The 19960-nt window shown below is 38.3% G+C and overlaps 1 protein-coding gene across 8 annotated transcripts in view; it reads right to left on the reverse strand.

The window, feature by feature from the left end:
* The window catches only part of DST (dystonin), a 432181-nt gene that overhangs the window by 96128 nt on the left and 316093 nt on the right, over positions 1-19960 (reverse strand). For all 8 annotated transcript variants that reach the window (XM_036248926.1, XM_036248924.1, XM_036248928.1 and 5 more), the window contains 10 exons: positions 14715-14838; positions 11890-12098; positions 10941-11258; positions 10294-10460; positions 8587-8743; positions 7565-7691; positions 5488-5550; positions 4670-4911; positions 3438-3567; positions 467-666 (listed from right to left, as the gene is read on the reverse strand). In XM_036248926.1, the coding sequence (XP_036104819.1) occupies positions 467-666; positions 3438-3567; positions 4670-4911; positions 5488-5550; positions 7565-7691; positions 8587-8743; positions 10294-10460; positions 10941-11258; positions 11890-12098; positions 14715-14838 (1737 nt within the window). The remainder of the gene's footprint in view (positions 1-466; positions 667-3437; positions 3568-4669; positions 4912-5487; positions 5551-7564; positions 7692-8586; positions 8744-10293; positions 10461-10940; positions 11259-11889; positions 12099-14714; positions 14839-19960) is intronic.

Consider the following 19960-nt stretch of genomic DNA (forward strand, 5'->3'; position numbering starts at 1 on the left):
GTTCCCTCTCCACTTCCCTTATTCTTTCTCATCCTCTTAGTCTGTTTCTCTCCCCGTCAAGGCTGTATTGCATGAGTTTTATAAGTTTCATTATCTACTACCACCCTTGAAATAAACAAAACCTCAAAGGAGTAATTTCCAAACAATGAAAAGCATATACTAGCTTCTCATAAAAATGTTATTGCTTATACAATCACATTACTACTTCAAAGAAAGCCCTTGAAGGGTCTGCACAAACCATACTGCGACTGAAATGATCAAGGGACTTGGCCCCTTCATGGGTTCAGTAGACTACTCTGGGATGCCTCACAGCTCTGGTTCTCTGAGGGTTCTCATTAACCTCAGGACGGTATCTCAGGGGCATCTGAAACATTACAAATACACTCCAAGGCAGTCAAAGCACATACTGGCCGAAGCTAAAATACTTGTAGCGAAAACGTGTCTTGTTAAGTCAAGTGATACGTACCTGCACCTGCTGCCTTTGTGTGTTCAACATATTTGGGTCAATGGACAGGGGCCCAAGAACACTGACCATCAGTTCTTTTTCCACAAGCCACTGTTTTAGCTGAGCCTCGACAGTCTGGAATTGAGTTAGATTATTAGAGGATTCTTCCAGTTTTTGTTGTCTATCAACTGTTAATTGATTGAGTTCTTGCCACCTAGAGTCTAAAAGAAAACAGAAAACTGGTGTTTGGTTGTTATACATTTCACATGACTGCTATATCTGGGAAGACTGCAGGATGTGACTCAAAATGATATATAATGGCTATCCTTCCATATTTATAACTCTTCCTACAGAGTTGATTCAAGTCTAACCTAAGACCATTAATTGCAGTTGTTGATACGGATTTTATGGCCCTGATGGTTGTCAACTGAAGTGAAAAGAAAGTAAGTTTGAATCTGATTTTAGAAGATAATGCAGAGTATGGTATACTCCTTAAAGCAAACAGGATCCTGAGCATCTTCATTCCTTCTAGAAGTCCCCTAGAGTCTGTTAATTCAACTATAACTGACCTGCAAGAATAAATGAACATTAATCCTTTTTTTAAGTATGACATCTCCAATGATCAGTTCTAGGCAAGTGACTCCCAAATTTTTATATCTATACACAATCATTCTCTTCTATTCAAACTGCACACTAGTAACCAGCTGCTCGAAAGTTACACTAGGAAATCCCACCAACCCTTTAAACTCAACATTAAAGAAACTCATTACTTGACTTTGGGTGGTGAATACAATGCAATACAGAGATGATGCATTATAGAAATGAACATTTGAAACCTGTACAATCTTATTAACCAAAGTCACCCCAATAAATTTAATAATGGTTTTTAAAAACTTAGTATATTCCTATCAAAATTGGTGGACTTTTCTGACTTAGATTTCTCTCAAAGATTATTGCTCTCTCCCATGTTACTGAGATGCAATAATTCAGAATGTTCTTTCACGACTCTCCTAACTCGCCTATATTCTTGACCCTAAAATCTTAAACCCACTCTTTACATTTCCAATGACCTAACTCCATTTGGTCCTCACCATGGTTTGCCCAGACCAGTGATTCTCAAAATCAAGCTGCATTAAGATCACCTGGAGGGATAAGTCCAGAGCTGGCTGGGCCCACTCCCAGAGTTTCTGATTCAGTAGATCTGAAGTGGGGCCTGAAATTCTGCATCTTAGACGCTGTTGCTGCTCCTGGGAACATACTTTGAGAACTGCTGAAATGACCTAGACCACCATTCTTCCAACTAGTTTCACTGTCATTAGTGTTTCTCAGCTGTAATCCACTTGGTTCTCAAATAATTTCTCAAAAACAAAATCACTTTTAAATATGTCACATCCAATGCTAAAACTCTTGAATAACTAACTCCTCACCACTTAGATGCTAACATCTGAACACCTCTGCTTGACACAGGGCCGCCCAAAACGGACTCTTGTCTACTAAGAGGGTTTGCACTTCAAGATGAATCTTCTGCTCTAGTCCTGTGGTCTTACTATCACCCAAACATGCTTCTGCTCACACAGCCCACAGCTGACATGCTCCACCTCCCCCTCATGTATCCCAGCTCTGCCCTTCCTTCACAATTCCACTGGATTTCACCCTGATCCTGAAGCCGAAGTTATTAGCCAGCACTTAAACATGACAGTCACTCAATAAACATTTATTGAGGGATATAATTAGTTGATCTGATGGATATTTTTCACCTAGCATACTATATCCTAAAGGCCGACTTTTAATAGAGCCTTCCCCCGAAACCTTATCTAATGGCATTATTCTATATGACATGTGGTAGTCAAACACAATCTGACAAAATAATGTGATTAAAACAATAAATTGAGAGGGAAACATATCTTAATCTTATCAGGAAGCTTTTTTGAAATATGCGTTCTTCTCTCCTATACCTATTACAAATATCCTAATATTAGTTCCCCTAGTAACTCTGATATCCCAGGTGAGAGCTACTGAATTAGGGACAAATTCATTATAATGCAACAGGACTCTCTCTAGTTAGATTAAATACACCGTTAAACATCAAGATCCCTCAGGATAACCTTTTTCAAACACATTTATTGATTTCTAAATTTATCGCAGCATATCTGACTCTAAGGAAAGACAATATTTAGCTAAATATAATGGAATGATTGCAAGTAAAAGAATTATTATCATCATAGCAAAGACATAGCACTTACTATGTTCCAGGATTAGTCACCTGAGCTGTTGTATACACACTAACTCACTGAACTGTGAGAAGCAATTCTATGCAGTAGGGAAATCAGTATTACTGTCTTACACTCATTTTCCATATTGTTATAATAGTGAAAAGGGATGTTTAGATAATAGGGACTATGAAAATGTTTGATCTAGGAGGAACAGTTTATATAGGGACAGGATTGGTATGGGAAGATAACTCTGGATAAACAGGCAAAACCAGCAGACATTTGTGAGGAGCTACTTCTTAATATCGGTTGGGGAAGAGAAGAAGAACATAAAGCAAGAGCTGGAGGAGTCCCAAAAGGAGCCCCATGGAAGAGAAGGGAGCCTACCTTTTTCAGACGAATAAACTAAAAGAACTATTTAAATTAAAACATAATAAAGCATAAAAAATTAGGAGCACCAAAAATCTAGTAAAAAAATAAGCAGTAATAAAAACGTTACTCCATGCACCGCATGCTATGAACTAGAATCTACCTTCTTCATAAAAATCGATTTAGTGACCGTGTTCAGCAAAAACCCAAAAAGTACCCACAAGAGAAAATATGCCAAGTTAGCACCATTTAATTTGAAATGACACTTTTAAATATGCAAAAAGAGGTTGTGAAACATTAAAGAAAATCCCCAAATAAGTGAGGCTGTTGGATAAATGTTTTCTGATAAAGATTAGGATTAAAAAGAGACTGAGCTTCTGTGCATGGCGTCTGGTGTAAGTAACATAACATACCTATTTCTGTCAACATCTGTTTCCATTTGGGGGCCTCAGGAGTATCTGGGTTCTCCTCCAACAGTTCTGTCAACTTGTCTTTCAACTCCTGCACTTTGTTTCCATTTTGCTTCAGTTCTGCCTCAAAGGACTAACACCGGGGGAAAAAATACAGTAACGTCATTCAAGTACGTCAACATCAGAAGACTAAAACACAATGATGACAGAGAACGTTTTTCTCTAGCATGACCAAAAGAGGAAAAATTCCACTGTGCAATAGTGAAGTGGGTGAGACCTGGGTTCAGCAGCTAGTTATTTTCCTTAACTGTTCTCACTAGTCTTCAATGATCTGATAAAAGAATCCCAAAGAGGAACACTATAGCTATAGAGATAATGACTCATCCCCATTCCCTAGGAAGAATTTCACATTATTCTCAAACAAATCCTTTGGGGGGAAAAAGGCAGATGACATAAGAAAGATTGGAATGAACAAGATAATCACAGGTGGCGGTGGGCAGAGCGGGGTGGATAGGGATGGAAAGAGACTCTGCTGGGGTGATGGGTGCCGGATGCAGTGTGCAGAGGATGTTCTGTTGAAACCTGTATGGTTTGTGAACCAGTGTCACCCCAATGAATTCAATTAAAAAAATAAAAATAAAATAAAATCCTTGTCAGATAATTCAAACATCTGCAAAAAAAAAGAAAGATAAAAAACTCAGTGTTGACAAAGACTGCCAGATTTGAGAATGTGCTAGTGAATAAGTACTTTTCTGGACAACACAAAATAGAGCTTGAATATAGGTGAGTAGTTTCTAGATGTTCTTGCCATCATTGCCACAGTATAAAACTATTTTCCCAATACCAACAATTGTAGAAAGAAATACTTTCTATGAAAGAACAGGGAAGCACAAGCACCCCTATTTCATCCTAGACAGAACAGATCCCTAAAACACTTAGCCCTTAAATAAATCTTTCCAGTAGTTGATAGGTTATAATCGCAGACTTAAACTGATTTGAAGGTGGCAAAGTTGCTTATACCCAACAGTTCACTCATCTTTATAATGTCTGTGTGCAAAAATAGGTGATTGTTATCATCAATCTCTACGAAAAGGTACGTTAAACAAAACCAGCAAATTATTTGCTGAAGCTTATGGAGCAAGAAATCAAAACGGGCCACCTGAGCACGAGGGCTCAGTTCTGAACCCTGGTCTGTTCTCTCCCATGTCTCCAGTAAGTGTACCCCCAGAATATACCTTATTTTGCTCAACTTGGGTCTTCACAGCTTCAGTATCTGTAGGTGTAGGTGCCTGATGCCATTTCGTTGCAGTTTTGTTCATCTTCTCTAACCAGTGCATCATTGCACTTGATTCTTCCTGAGCCTTGTGCAATTTGGTGAGTTTAGTACTCAGTTCGGTTATTTTGTCCTTAAGTAAGAGGCCAAGATCTTCATAACCATGGCTTATGTCAGTCATATCTTTTTTAATAGATGTTAATCCTAAGAATAATAAAAATTACATGGACACATTTTCTGGATGTTTAAGAGTAGAGCTCTAGAAAGAAAAGTTGGCTTTATATGATATTCCCTTCTACTTTGTCAATATTAAGCCTAGTATGATCAAGTCATAGTAATTTTAGAAGTAAAAGGTTAGATCATCTTATAATGCTATTTAATGACAACTAATTTAGGGATATTACATACTAAGAATGAAATGAAATAGATATTTTAAATAGAATAAAACACCAAAACCATGATATATTACATATTAATTCTTCAGGCATCAAACTCAAGGAAGTAGCTTAATAATATGTCAAATGACAAACTATCACAGATCAACCAAAAAGAGGGAAACATAACCAAATGCCAAATTGAACTACCAGATTTCACTAATTTCAAGTGAAAAAAGTTGGATAGGATGTCATAAAATATGATATTCATGGTGAATGTGACTATTACATTAATTCATTTTAATTTAAGTTTGAAATGTCAATATAACTACTATTCACCTCTAAAAAGATCTCCTCTCAAAAAAGAATTTATTTTAATCAATAAGCACTTAAAGTTACTGTTCACCTTTATTTGCCAAAATTTCCTGAGAATCTGTGGCTGTCCCTTCACCATTTAATATTACTCCACCTGCAAAAATATTAACACTGAAGTCATCATAGGTTTCAATAGTACTTCTATACATTAACACTAGATGACATTACATCAAACTCCTGTACGTAGTAATCATTTAAACATGTTATTACATTTGAAAATGAAAAAAAAAGATTCAATTTCAAAATCAAATGAAGGTCCACAATCTAAAGATCAAGCCAAATACTCTCTTCTACACAAAAAGTATTCTTAAAGTATTAACCTGATCACCTTAAACATCAGAGTTTCAATAAATTTCTATTGCATACTTTACTCATTATATATGCATTTATAATACAATTTTGTGATAAAGTTTCTTTGTTAGTAAAGTTACGTCAGTGATAAAGTCTCTGAAGCTCACAAGTTGGCTAATATGTGTGTTGCACAAAGCATACGTGACTGACAAACAAAAATAACTATTTTATTTAAGGAATTAAAAATTCCAGGTACAGAGTGTTAGCATGAGTTGAATAGAGGCAGAGTGGCGTGAAAAGACATGATAGAAAAGTTAAAAGTGAAAAACAAACACAAAAAACAGCACTACTACTAAACTCACTGTGTGTCAACACAGAGAGAGAACAAAGCGGTCCTGAGAGCCTGGGCTTTGGAATATGACTCACCTGGATTTAACTCCCAGCCCCACTAATTACTAGCTGTGTGACTGGACAAAATAATCACCACTTTGCCAAACTGACGGGGATCATAATACTTATTTTGTGAAACCACTATAAGAATTAAACACAGTATACCCATTGCCTGCAAAATAGAAACTGCTTGGTGAGTAGTAATCATTATTTCTCTTTAATTATATAAACATGTAGTATTGGTACCTTTTTTCATCACCAAATTTTTAAACAAACAATTAGACTTTCTCATTCAAGTATGTATTGGCTACCTGTTCAAAACACAAAGACATTTCCCAAAACTAATCACATGAGAACATGTCTAGACAAAGAAAAACATGTAAATATCTGAATCTGAATTTGAGTTTTGTCCCTTTGAAAAATCACCCACAACAGCATTTCAGATGGTAGTGAAAATATCTCAATATTAATTCCTACTGTGTTTAGTAGTTGTCAAGAATATAAAAATAATAATTTTTACTATTGCAAATATAAAGTGAACATAAAGGACAAAAATAAAACACAATAGAATTCCTTTTCTTAAAAATCAACTTGCCATTTCAGGAAACCTGATTGGGAGAGAAAGGAGAGATCATCACACCATATAGAACATGAGTCTTCCCTGAAATGGGATTAATAGAGCGGAATAAATGGTGGGTTGAGAGGCCCAGCTGGAACATCTCTTACAATAGAGACAGCGGGGGCGCTGGGCAGAACAGATAAACCACAGACCCTCCCAGAAACTCTCATAATAAAGATATGAGATCTGCCTTCTGTCTATTCCCACAACTTTAATTAATGTTACAATCATTATTTATAAATGAGTCTCTTTTTGTGCTAAGAAGAGTGATTCAACAATGTTCAAGACTGTGATTGAGAGAGGATGGTTAAAATATTGTATAATTGTTGTCTTTGGGAATCGTGTCAGGAATAGAAGCAGATGGGAATAAAATGAGAGGTGCACTCTACAGAAAATAACCTGTTTCCTTCCCTCACTTCTTCTTTCCCAGGAGACCAGACTCATTTTTAATCAAATACTTCAAGTGGAAAGTTATTATCTCCATTAATTAGGGTCAAAAAAAAAAAACAAAAAAACTGAAATCTGTTCTTTCCCCTCCCCCAATATAACGTTCCTTATTCTTACTAATTAATTTGGCTACATTTTAGTTGTAGTCTTTAATAAAATAAAACACAAGGAGGATATGAAATGAGTACAGATACTCTTCCATGGCAGCTTTTAATGTCTTTGTAGATGTCATCTTTCTTGTTATTTTCTTTTGCATGTCTGAGATTATTTTATGCATTAGTCTAAAAAGTAACACACTACATTAACATGAGTGGGCCCAATTCATATGGTTTTTTGCTACGAACGTAAATGCAGCACATACCTGATTTAACTGCTGCTATTGCCTTCGCGGGGGTGGTCACAGCGCTTATGAGGTTACATAATGAAATCCCACTGTTGTTTACTTTCTGAATCTCTGGTGTTTTTAAACTCCACTCTTCCTGCAATTTCTTGAGGTATAAAAACACATTATTTTTCAGTCTTTGTAATGTTTCCTCAGTTCCACATTATAATCCAACTTCTTATACATGTCTTAAAATAATGATTGTGGGTCCCGATTCGTGGGGGAGTAGATGGAAGAAAAGGGCATCATCTCTAGTTGCTCCAACAGCCCCGGCGAGTGTTAACACTGTTAGCAGTGAGAACTGAAGTGGGGTCCGGCCCGCATTCTGCTTCGAGGCACAGTGGGAGTCAGCTGCTCCTAGCAGCTATGGGTTCTAAACTGTCAACTGTAAGTATGAAAAACTAGACTAGGTAACAGCCAAGTGACAAGAAGAAATGTACTGGAAACAAATGGAAATTCAGAATTCCACTTATAGTGAGTTTCAATCACCAAAATTTCAATGAATTTTTAAAAACATACACCTCCACAAATTTGAGATATAAAAATCGGTGTAATGGGTCGTAGGTTTGGATAAGTCAGATGACAAAAAGACTTGTCCACTTTGTGCTAGAGATTCAAGTAACTTTCATCTTCAGATAGTGGTCATAGTGATATAGCCAAGCTACAGTAAAATGCTAAGTTAAAGAGAGATTCTTTTACCTAACATTATGAGAAATGGCATAAAAAATAGCTGAAATTAAGCAGAGACTTAGTGGGGAAGGAAATTTAGATACTATAAGAGTCCGCAACTCACTGATATGTCTCTTTTTATAAAAAGCAAATTAATTCCTCAAAAAGATCAGTTAACACAATGCCATGATTTTCAAATATCACCAAAATATACTGTACATGCATGAGGATATAACTTACATGATACTAAATAAAAGGAAACTACTATTAATCTTAACCTCTAATTACTGACCCAGGCAAATGAGAAATTAGCATTTGATATAATGATTCACCTTCGTTTCTTCCAAAGATTTTCCTAAATCTTCTGCACCGAAAGAAGGCTGCACAATGGGAACTCTTTCTGTTGTTTCTTTGATCCATGACTTTAATGATTTAACAAGGACTTGGAAAGCATCCATCTGCCCTTGACAAGAAGATACAGCTTCTTTTCTACATAACAGAAATCATTGAAGAATTTAAGCCACAGAGAGCAGATGCTCCAAAGGACTAATTACTAATAAATAATTATTCTCATAACAGGTTTCATATCAAGAAAAAAATCTTCCTGCATGTACACTCTAACCATTTAATACAGGAGGAGAGGTTTCTAGGTGATAAGTGAAATCAGCTAAACGAGTACAGTATTTGTTTATTTCTCACAGACAAGGTCCATAGATTAAGTTAGGAGAAGAAATCTGTAACCCATATGTAATGGCACTCTATAATGCTACATAAACTCTCAGGCTATATAAACAGTTTTAACATTATTTAGATTCAATGAGCTTTGATCTGTCCACTTTATATGGTGCTTACTGCCAGCAGGCACGGAACCAGAAGGGAAACACTTACACATCACAGACATGAGGAAAACGTATCGCCACCTAGTGGTTTCTACACTATACTACTAGAGTCACATGGGTGGATGGGTAAAAGCAGGTGCTTTAGAGCAAGGATTTCAGTCACCAAAAGAGGTGAGACCTAGTGACTGAAAAGTTTAATGGGTGCCTCCCCTACAGATGCTCAGGAAGCTCCACAGTTAACTAGATGGACCTTTCTGTACCTCAGCACCGCGGAGGGAGGGTGCATGCCTAGCCCACGAACAGCTGTGAAGACAGTTACGTTTGGAACGTGGACGACATGTGGATAACATGTGCACATGTGCAAGTGTGTGGAATATTGGCACATAAAAGTCCACTGCAGCTGGACTAATTACTGATGACTACATGGTTTTAAAATTGAATCCATTTGAAAGAAACAACCTAGAGTTTACCTAAGAAAATCAAGACTTTCTTCTGTGCACTATGTGAATTAAATACTATATGACAAGATGAAAAATGTAGCTCTGTGAGTAGCGCTAGAAAGTTTTAGGTAGAGAATTATAAAGAAATAACAAAGAGTTGAAAGAGAAATAGCTATTTTCTATTGGGGGTGGGGGTCTTCTGTATAAACTTTAGCAAAACCAGATGTACTATGTATTCTGAATTAATATGAGATCAGAAATATAAAAGTTCAGTCACAAGGTTTATTCCTGGACGTAGATTCATACTCTTGTTTTTCATGGAATCGTGTCTTAACTATAAGTCCTAAGAAAGTAAACTCTTAAAAAAATAAAAGCCAGTTTCTGAATTGAGCCCAGAAAGCAATGAACCACAAGCTGTCTTTCAAGGTTATTTCTGCCTTTAAAAATAAAAATGTGGTCTTTGCCAGAGGCTTCCGACACTACAGTGAGTTTAGGTTATTGTCAGTAACACACTACTACCACCCTTTTCGTTACAGCATGCTTTCTCCTTTTATGTGAGAAGTCTTGAATTTCCCTCCTTAACATTTTAACAGAGCTACATTTCATTTTAATTGCAAAAGAATCTATATAAAAACACTTATAAAGTTGGTGCTTATTCTCGAGTTTTTAAAATTGTTTCAGGTTTCTGTACAAGTAAATAAAAACAACTCATTCTATTTAGTATCACAGAATAAAATCCAATTTCTTAAGTGCTGCTTACTTTTCTTTGATGGTATCTTCCATTTCTTTGAATTTCTTTGACAAATTATTTGTTTTTTCGAACACGAGGGCCTTATCACCTGGTAAGCCATGGTTGGCTATCTCCTTCAAGAGATTCTGCAAAACTTCAAGATCTTTCTTGTGTTCTAAGAATTCAGAAGTGGATTCCTACAAAGCATTCAGATATTCAATCAATGCATGGTGTTGCTAAATCTTCAAATGGCATTCCATCAAGAGGTATGTATGTGACCAGAATCTCACATAAAAATAATCCTGCCCTATGGTCAGTATTGTAAATATAAATAAACACGCAGGCAGGCTGTCTGAAGAACACAGGAAGCTTCATTTAATTTAAAAATGCACTCTTCACATCTGTCCCTTCATGAATGCTGGCACATAAGAAGCTTATATCGCCTATGAAATGTGGAAAGTGTATGTGTGAGAAGTGGTGTTCATTTCTAATCCGCGAGCAAAGGCTTCAAGGAGACCTCGGGGTTTGTGAATTTTAAAGGAGGAAAGCAGAGATCTTTACTGATCCATCAGCAACTGAAATGATGATGGCAAATTATAATTCTGACAATATATGTATGAGCTTGTCTTAACTGCTAATGTACTTGATCGGCCTTGTGACTATCAAGGAAGGCATACCTCCATATACTGAGACAGTTCGGTAACATCTCTTCCTGGCACATCCGCCTCTGTGAGAGCCTGAGTTTTCGTCTCCAAAAACGTTTGAAGCTTTTCGGAGAGGCTCTCGAACAATTCAACCTTGCTTTTCAGCTCCTCCATTCTGGCAAGTTTCTCTTTGTGTTTATGACTTGCTTCTGCAAACCGAGCAGACAAGTCCTTCATTTTGGCTTGGAGTGAGGATGCGGTGGACGGGTCTGTTGTTTCCATAAATTTCTTCACTTTTTCGTTCATGGCATTTACACTGCTCTGGCGACTTGCAATGTCCTGTTCCAACATCTGAAATGAATCCAATATGGCATGTGTGTATAAGGATGTTTACAGATAACGTCCCAGAGTTTCAAAAAATTAGCGTTCATCACAACATTAGCTTGAACAACCTGTGACTAAGGAAAGTTAACGCTTGGGACTGATTGACAAGTTTGAGCTGTCCCTTGAGGAATCGCATCCCAAATCTCTTCAAGGGAGAGAAGAGAACAGCTGGCCGGTAGCCTGTGCGGGGCAGGAGGCGGCTGCTACTCAGCAACCCCTGGGACCTAATGGAGCCTGGGGATTATCCACGGCCCTAATTTTTAAAAGGCCAGACAACAACAAGATTGATCTGATTAACCCCACGTGCAGCTGGCTGAAGCAATGAAAAACAAGACAGGACTCTAATGCATGCATAAGCCCTCTGTGATGAGTAATATTCACGAAAAAGAATACAAATGTCTTCCTAAACTCCTCCACGGAAAAATCATTTTCCACATTTGTTTTTGTGTAAGCACTACTGTGCAGTTATATCCAGAAAATGACTGTTTTTCTATATCCTCAAATTTACTCATCCTTGGAGCTTATTTAACTGCGGGTGTGTTTTTTTTTTTTAATCTAAAAGTGGTTATCTTTTTTTCCTTTCTTACATGTCACTTACCATGTTTTTACTGATGATGTCCTGAAGAGCAGAGGAGTTCAAGGGCACCTGACCTTGTTCCTTCAGAGAACTTTCCACACCTGCCATCCAGTCCAGCATTTCATCCAGGCCGTCCTGCACACTCAGCGAGCGGGTGAGGGTTATCTGGAGTTTTTCATTTCGTTCATTAACAGACTTGGACAGATCATCGTATCTCCCAACAATGTCATCTAGTCCCAAAACATCAGGAAGTGTTATCCACAAAGTTATCGTTGCCCTATCCCTTTCCAAAAATACACTAAGGCAAAATCACAAAATGTCCACATCAAAACCGGAAAGATAAAGTTTAAGTGATAGATACAATAATGCAGAATTGCAGCATCGTCTAAAACCTTAAAAAAGAAAAGGTCACGGTGGAAAATGAAAAACAAAAAAGTTTTTAAAATCGTTAATATGGATAGCATCTGCATTTGAAAAAAGAGTTTTGGATACAGAAACATTTGAGTTGCCCCAGAGAGATGAAAGCAGTCCAAAAAGCAGATCTTTGGAGTAAATACATGTTCTCAACCTGACATTTCAAACTGGCCATACTTACTGATAACTGATGGGACGAGAGCTGACACCCATACACAGCTATTCTCAAGGAACAAAATAGTCATTAAGACTTGTCAAGAATTAATCCTACATATAAAAATTATCTCTCATATAAATTAAGCTTCTGTCATTATACACAATGAAAATCCACTTAAAATAGACAAAGTTGAGATTGTGCTTCTAACATGTACACAAAGAGAATGTATTTGAAAAGTTTAATACCAGACAAAAGGAAAAATAAACAAGGTTAACAGGTTAACCTATCTCAGGTGAGATTACCTTTACTTTCGGGTACAGAGACCTAAGATGCTATAAAACAAAATAAAAATCCACCTTTCTGGCCTACATTTTACTTGCATGTAAAGCTCTACATTTTAATACGTCACATTTTAATATCTTACATTTAATATCTTACATTTTATACTGTAGACCAGTGAGAAGTTCCAAGGACAATGGTTTTTAATTACTCCTCTCTCTCTCTCTCACCCTTAAACAATGGTTTTAATTGTTAATTTATCACTTATTTTCCAAGAATTTGAAAAGTATTTTAATTCTTTCTGAATGCTTTAGTCTGATATACTGTAGAATGCTTCAGTAGAAGAAAATTTGGACCTGAAACATCTTTATAAAAATGATGTATCTTACGCGCTTGTGTTTGGCCCGGGGAACATTTCTTTTTAATTGTTGTACTATTATATTGTGAGAACACAGTTTGATGAATTTTCACTGAAGTGAGACATTCAGAAGATTTAAAGAGACAGTCAGGCTCCTGTCGCTGAAACGGAGTGAAGGCCCCCGGAATGCTGACGGGGAGGGGGCGGCACGCATGCAATGAGCCCCAAGATGCCACCAGCTGAGAAAATAGGCAGTGGATTCAAGTATGAGCCCACATTTGAAAGTCACAAGAGCAAATACTCTGAGCTGAAGGTTGTGATTGGCAAGTGAGCTGCTTCTCCAGCGGCAGCTCTGACATCACCAGGGTAACATCAGCTATCTGTTCAGCCATGGCCGCTTACTTCCAGGGCAGACAGCAATTTTAATAAAATCAACACAAGTTCAGTGTCACTGGTATTTCAGGACTTCTTAGAGATGAAATGCTATCACTGAAGTAAATTCTTGATTTTAGTCATTAAAAGTTACTTTAGAAAAAGGTACAGAACAAAATGTACTAAAAATGTTTTCTTTTTAAGTGGTTGGATTTCTCAGAAGTCAGATCTTAGAGAAACTCCTCTAAATGTTAAATATACAGGGTGGGGCAAAAGTAGGTTTACAGTTATGGGTACACAAAACAGTTTATTCTTGATTTATTGGTTATTCATTATTGTACTATTTTCCATATGAACAGCGATAAACTACTTTTGCCCCACCCTGTACTTAGACATATTCCTAGAATATTATGCTGGAGAGAAGTGTTAAAGCCTTAAAATAAAGTAATATATGGATCGAAAACAAATAAAAGCAAAACTATGTATGATTAACAATGGGAAAAAATGTCAAGCTGCCTCTTCAAATAACAGAAATATAAGAAGTAGTCTTCCTTTCTCCTCTAAATCCCTACGCCAAGCCCTCGGAGCAGTGTCAATGTGCGGTGTCAAGACAGGGCATGGGGTACAGAAAAAATATTAGAACTTCCATTCACATTTTTGTCTTACACTTTAAATGTTATATTTTGGGGTTTTATAATCATACCACATATAAGATAGTAATATGCGTGTGTAATTTATCAGTATATGTGCATATTTAAGGGTAAATACTAAACATTATTTCATGGCGTACAAGATCAAAAGAGTTTGGATGTCTGTAAGAAAGAAAAAGAATGGTTTTCCTCTCTATGAGCGGCTTTAGAAGATCAAAGTTTCACCCTTCTCTTTATCTAAAATTTCTACTCAGATTTTAAATCATGCTTTTGGGGGGGGGGGGGGGATGAAGCATGTCTAATCGTCTGCTTGTCTCTAACCTTCTAAAACTCATGCTCCTGCTTTTGACAGAGAGGGATCCACCAGAAGTCTGTTCTGGCCACAGGCTCAGAGTCTAGTTGTGTGCGATCCCATCGACCAGGAGCATCTTGGGAAGTGCTACTCTCCGTGGTGACCACTGGATCGTTTCCGTTACACTGTCTAAACATAACACTGAAACTGAAATACACTTCTTTCGCCCAGAATGAGAAACACCGGGGATATATGCTCTTCTCCGTATCTGTGAGACCCCTTCGCTTAGAGCGCACCTGAGAGGAAAGGGAAGGGGACACCCACCCAGTGTTGTCTGGATGTCGTTCTTGGCTGGCAGCAGAGATCCCCGGGCATCTAAAAGCACTTCGGCTGTTTTTTTCAGTTTCTCGACAGCAACCTGCTGGCTTGATATCTGTCCTTGCAGAGCCTGGAGGGTTGAATGCTTCGATTATACTCAGGACTAAATCACAGATTTTTAACATGAAAAAAATGACTTAACCACAAGATAAAGTTAAATTGGACAGAGTAAACTTTTCCTCATTATAAACTTACTCCGGAATTCTTAGAACAAAGCCAGTTACGAAGGGGCATTAACAAAACCATCCGCCAGTCGGATAATAGAAATTCAGTCTTGAAATAAAGCCTGGAGCATGTGTTCACGATAACAGGCTTAATTCCTGATCCTGTGACCCTCTACCCTTAGCCCAGGTTTCCCCTTCACCCCCACTTCTCGGCTTTGTACAACACCCCCACTAACACCAGAAATAAAAAAACAAATAAAAATAAACAAACAACAGAAAACCTTTGGGACCACTTCTACTCCACTTAAATATATAACTAAGACTTCTATTTCAAGCAGATCCCGAGTCACTACTAAGTCATATTTCTTTCTGTTAATTCAATGAAAGTTACTTAACATCTAACATATTCAAAAAGGTCTTGCTACATTTTGTGAAAAACACAAAAATCAAATAGACTCGAAGCTTCCCCGCAGGGATCTTCTAGTGGAAGGCAGGAAGTGATAAGTGCCAAAAGCGAGTAGCAGAGGGACTAGACGTTGAGAGGAGGAGAAGCTGGAGAGGAAGGCGACAGCACCTCTGTGACAGGCACTGGCAGGGTCCTGAGGAGAGCGTGGAGCAGGGTAAACAGAAGTGGAGACGGAGACACTTCCCTGCAGAACGAACAGAAGGGACAAAGATGGGAATGGAAGCACCGGAGGAGACCTCGAGGTTCCATCCAGTCTGAGAGTCCACAGCTGAGTAGATACAACAGGACTGAAAGGCCTCCAACATCAGGCTGAGGAGTTTACATTTTACCCTGCAGCCGTAGGGAGTTATTCAGAACTTTTGAGCCAGGGGTGGGCGTGCTCGGAGCTGTTGTATGGAAGGCCATGTCTGTGACACGAGGATAAATTCAACGGGGAAGAAATGAAGCATGGACACCAGTGACGGGCACCTTCAGCAGATACACAGTAGAGAGCACCGTCGGAGCTGGGAAAAGTAGGACTGTTACAGGGCTGGAAAGAGTCCACAGGACTTGGGGACCGATGACCTAAAGCCGTGTAGTCCAACCTGGTAGCTACTCAGTGCAGGTGGCTCTTACACTGAAATGGACTGAATTCAAGCGAAATTTAAAACTCAGTTTCCCAGTTGTACTAGCCACATTTGAGGCACTAAGGAGCCGAGTGTGGGTGGTGGTTAGCGTGTTGGACAGAGCAGATGAAGGAGCATTTCCGTTATCACAGAATGTTCCACTGGGCATCACGGCTTGAGAGGGCAGGTACAAAGGACAGGAGGTGAGACGTGAGGAGACAAGTACCCCAAGTTTCTGAACCTAGGTAATTGATGGAAATCGTAAGCAAAAGTGGGAACAAATTCAGGAGCCAGGGAGAGTTTGTGTGGGAATTCGTGGCTTCAAGGAACTTTGAGGACACTCATGTGGAAAGAAACAGCAACGCTGGAGATGGAGGAGACTCTGAACACAGGCTAGAACTAGACCGAAAGCACTGGAAGTCAAGACCCATGATGAGGCTGATGAGGAGAAGGCACAGAAACAGCAGAGAAGGAGGCCATCAGGAATCATGGAGAGTACTTCTGTTTAAGTGGTAAGGAGAGGAACAGAGACAGAACAAATGTGCTCAGGGAGATAGAAAGAGCCCAGAGTAATCCTGTCCCCAAAGTTTAAAGGAAGAAAGTGGAAAGGGTTAACGGCTTCAAGTGGATAATGTAACCTTTCTTTAATTTGCTGCACAGAGGTCCCTGGAGTGAGGAGATGCCTCTCCAGAGCACGGAGGAGGAGAGAAGTGGCGGCAGGAACCCTAGAGGAGCCTTCCAGAAGTTGGTCCCGCCTTCCTAACACCTGAGTCCAAATGGGCTGCCGGGCCACACAGGCCCCATGCTTGGCGTTAGCTTCACTCGAGGTACTCAAGCTTCTTCTAGTCTCACATTTGGATTTCAAATTCAAATTCCCATATGTCCGACTGTAGATGAACTCATCCCTGGCCATGGGCCCAGGTTTCCAACAGCCTCTTGAATGTTTCCATCTGGGTGTAAACAGTCACCTCAAATTCAAAAGGCTAAATCTGAACCCATCATCTCACCTCCTACACCTGCACTTCCTCCTGAGGTTGAATCTTATTACCCAACCTGAGGCTCCACCTAGATTCTCAAGCCTCCTTTCCACTGCAAATCAACCATGAAGACCTAACCATTTTACCTGCCATATATATATATATATATATATGGTAAGGAGAGGAGTGATATACATAGTCAGATAAGTGTCATATATATATGTATATATATATTTTCCGTCATAGTCAGAAGATGGAAAATATATATATATACATATATATATATATTTAAACCAGACTTCTGCTCTGTGTTTCCAGATCATTGCAGGATAATGTCTCATTTAACTGGAAAAAGCATCCTAACTGTGCTCCTTGCCTCCAATGTGTTCCCGGACAGAGGCCCCCAATGTCTTTTGTGGAAAACACTTATCTGACTATGTATATCACTCCCTTCTTTAAAATCGTTCAGTAGCTTCCTATTGACTTCATAACAAAGGTAAAAACTTGAGCATGCAATAAAAGGTGTATCTCTGCATACCAACCTTCCCATGCAACCTGCCCCCTATCATCCTAAGTTTCACTTATATTCATTCTTTGAAATTCAGGTGGGAAGCCTTCCCTAACTCTCCTCAACCCTAGTTATAAGTACTTCCCCCAGGAGCCCCTGTAAGTACCCTGTAAATGTCACTGGGTTTATTTGTCTCTTCTATAAAACTGTAACCTCTACAAGAATTGGGAATTTATGCTATTTGGGTTTCTATCATCACTGCCTAAACCAGTTCTTGGCATATAGTAGGACTGGATAAAAGTTTCTGGAACACAAAGAAATCCAAAACACTAATTCAAAATGATATATGCCATCAATAAATGAGTGGATAAAAATGCTGTGGTACATATACACAATGGAGTACTATGCAGCTGGAAGAAAGAAAGATCTCTTATCCTTTGAGACGACACGGAGGGACCTGGAGAGTATTATGCTAAGTGAAACAAATCAGTCAGAGAAAGACAAGTACCACATGATCTCACTTATTTGTGAAATATAATGAACAAAATAAACGGATAAACAAAATAGACCCAGAGACATAGTAGTAGGATACAGACTGAAAAAACTCAGAAGAGGTTGATGGGGAGGAGAGAAGAGATAGACCAAAGAACTCACATGTACATATGCGTAACCAATGGACATAGACAACAATGCTGGGGTGGGGGTTGGGGGGGCAGGATCGGGAGGAGGGTGTCAATGGGGGAAAAAGGAGTAACATCTGTAATAAAAATAAATTAATAAAAATATATAAAAAAACAAAATGATATATGCACCCTTATGTTCATTGCAGCATTATTTACAATAGCCAAGATATGGAAGCAACTTAAGTGTCCATTAATAGATGAAAGAATAAAGAAGATGTGGTACATGTATACAATGGAATATGACTCAGCCATAAAAAAAGAATGAAATCTTGCCATATGTGACAACATGGATGGACCTAAAGTATATTATGCTAAGTGAAATAAATCAGAGAAAGACAAATAACCATATGGTTTCACTAATATGTGAAATGTCAAAAACAAAATAAATGAACAAACAAAACAGAAACAGACTCATAGATACAGAAAACAAACTGATGGTTGCCAGATGGAAGTGGGGATTGGGAGAATGGGTAAAATACGTGAAGGGATTGAGAAGTACAAATTGGTAGTTAGAGAACAGTCATGGAGAAATCAAGTACTGCACAGGGAATATAGTCGATAATATTGTAATAACTGTGTAGGTTTCAGATGGGTGCTAGACTTACCGAGGTGATCACTTTATAAGTTATATGAATGTGTAACCACTATGTTGTACACCTGAAACTGATTTAATATTGTATATCAACTGTAATTAAAAAATAAATTTAAAAATTAAGATATAATAAAGGGCTATTTAGAAAAATGTTTCTGGAATAAGTAAACAAAGATACAAGGTGTAAGACTTTAAAAGAGCCTCTTCTACTATATTTCAGCCTTCATCAGCAACAATAACAACAACAACAAAAATCCCTAAAGCCAATAGCAATAATTTCCTCAACTTATTTTCATAGCCAAGAAGTTGTGGTACCATAACAGGCAGCTATGTGTACACCAGAGGCCCACCAAACGATGACCCGCCTGAGGCCTGTGATCTGAAGACCAGATTCTACAGCTGTTCCCAGAGGCCAAAGAATCATTTTAAGAGTGAACCTGTCTGGGAAATTCTCCCAGAAGTTTAGTTACAGAAAGTATTATGTAAGAAGTTCTGCAAGGAACTTTACCTATAACTAGATTGAAGTCTAAAATAATTCTTATTTTTTTAGAATGTGGGTTCCCTGAGAGCAGAGGAAGGATTTTCACAAAAACCAACAATGGGCCTGGTCCACAGATGTCTAGCCAATAAACAAATACCTGTGAAAGCTGTCACAGTTCTATAAAATCATCCAGTACCAAAGACGGCCCTGCCTACCACCTTAAAAATTAGAAATGGAGGACAAAAGAGGCGTCTCCTCTTCATGCCTTTTCTCTCCATAATTATGTTTGAGTCAATAGTTTTTAATGGCTAACATGATACCAGCTTTTAATTGAACTCTAGTAGTGTTTGATAGTTCTATTTTCTGGGGGAGGGAAAACTAGAAATTAAAGTATTCAAATGGAAGCCCTATATTGTTTTTAATGGATTTCACTGGAATTAAAACATGAAAGAAGCATCTGTAACAGGGAATACCACAAGATCATGACCGTGGTGTCTAGCCGGACCAGAAAAGGATGAAGCTGGGCATGTATCCAGCTCCTTAAAGCTTCCAGACTTAAGGCCGTCCCAGAGATCAGCGAAAGGTTGTAAGTGGACATTGTCGGTCAACATGACCAAACTCCATGCCTGGTCCCACACTCAGGCCTCAAGACTGGTCCCAGAATCCTGTCTTTCTGTGCTTCACACGGGGAAAAAATTTTTGTAGCATTCAGATTT

Source organism: Molossus molossus, unplaced genomic scaffold (assembly GCF_014108415.1).
Source record: "Molossus molossus isolate mMolMol1 unplaced genomic scaffold, mMolMol1.p scaffold_m16_p_8, whole genome shotgun sequence".
NCBI lineage: Eukaryota > Metazoa > Chordata > Mammalia > Chiroptera > Molossidae > Molossus > Molossus molossus.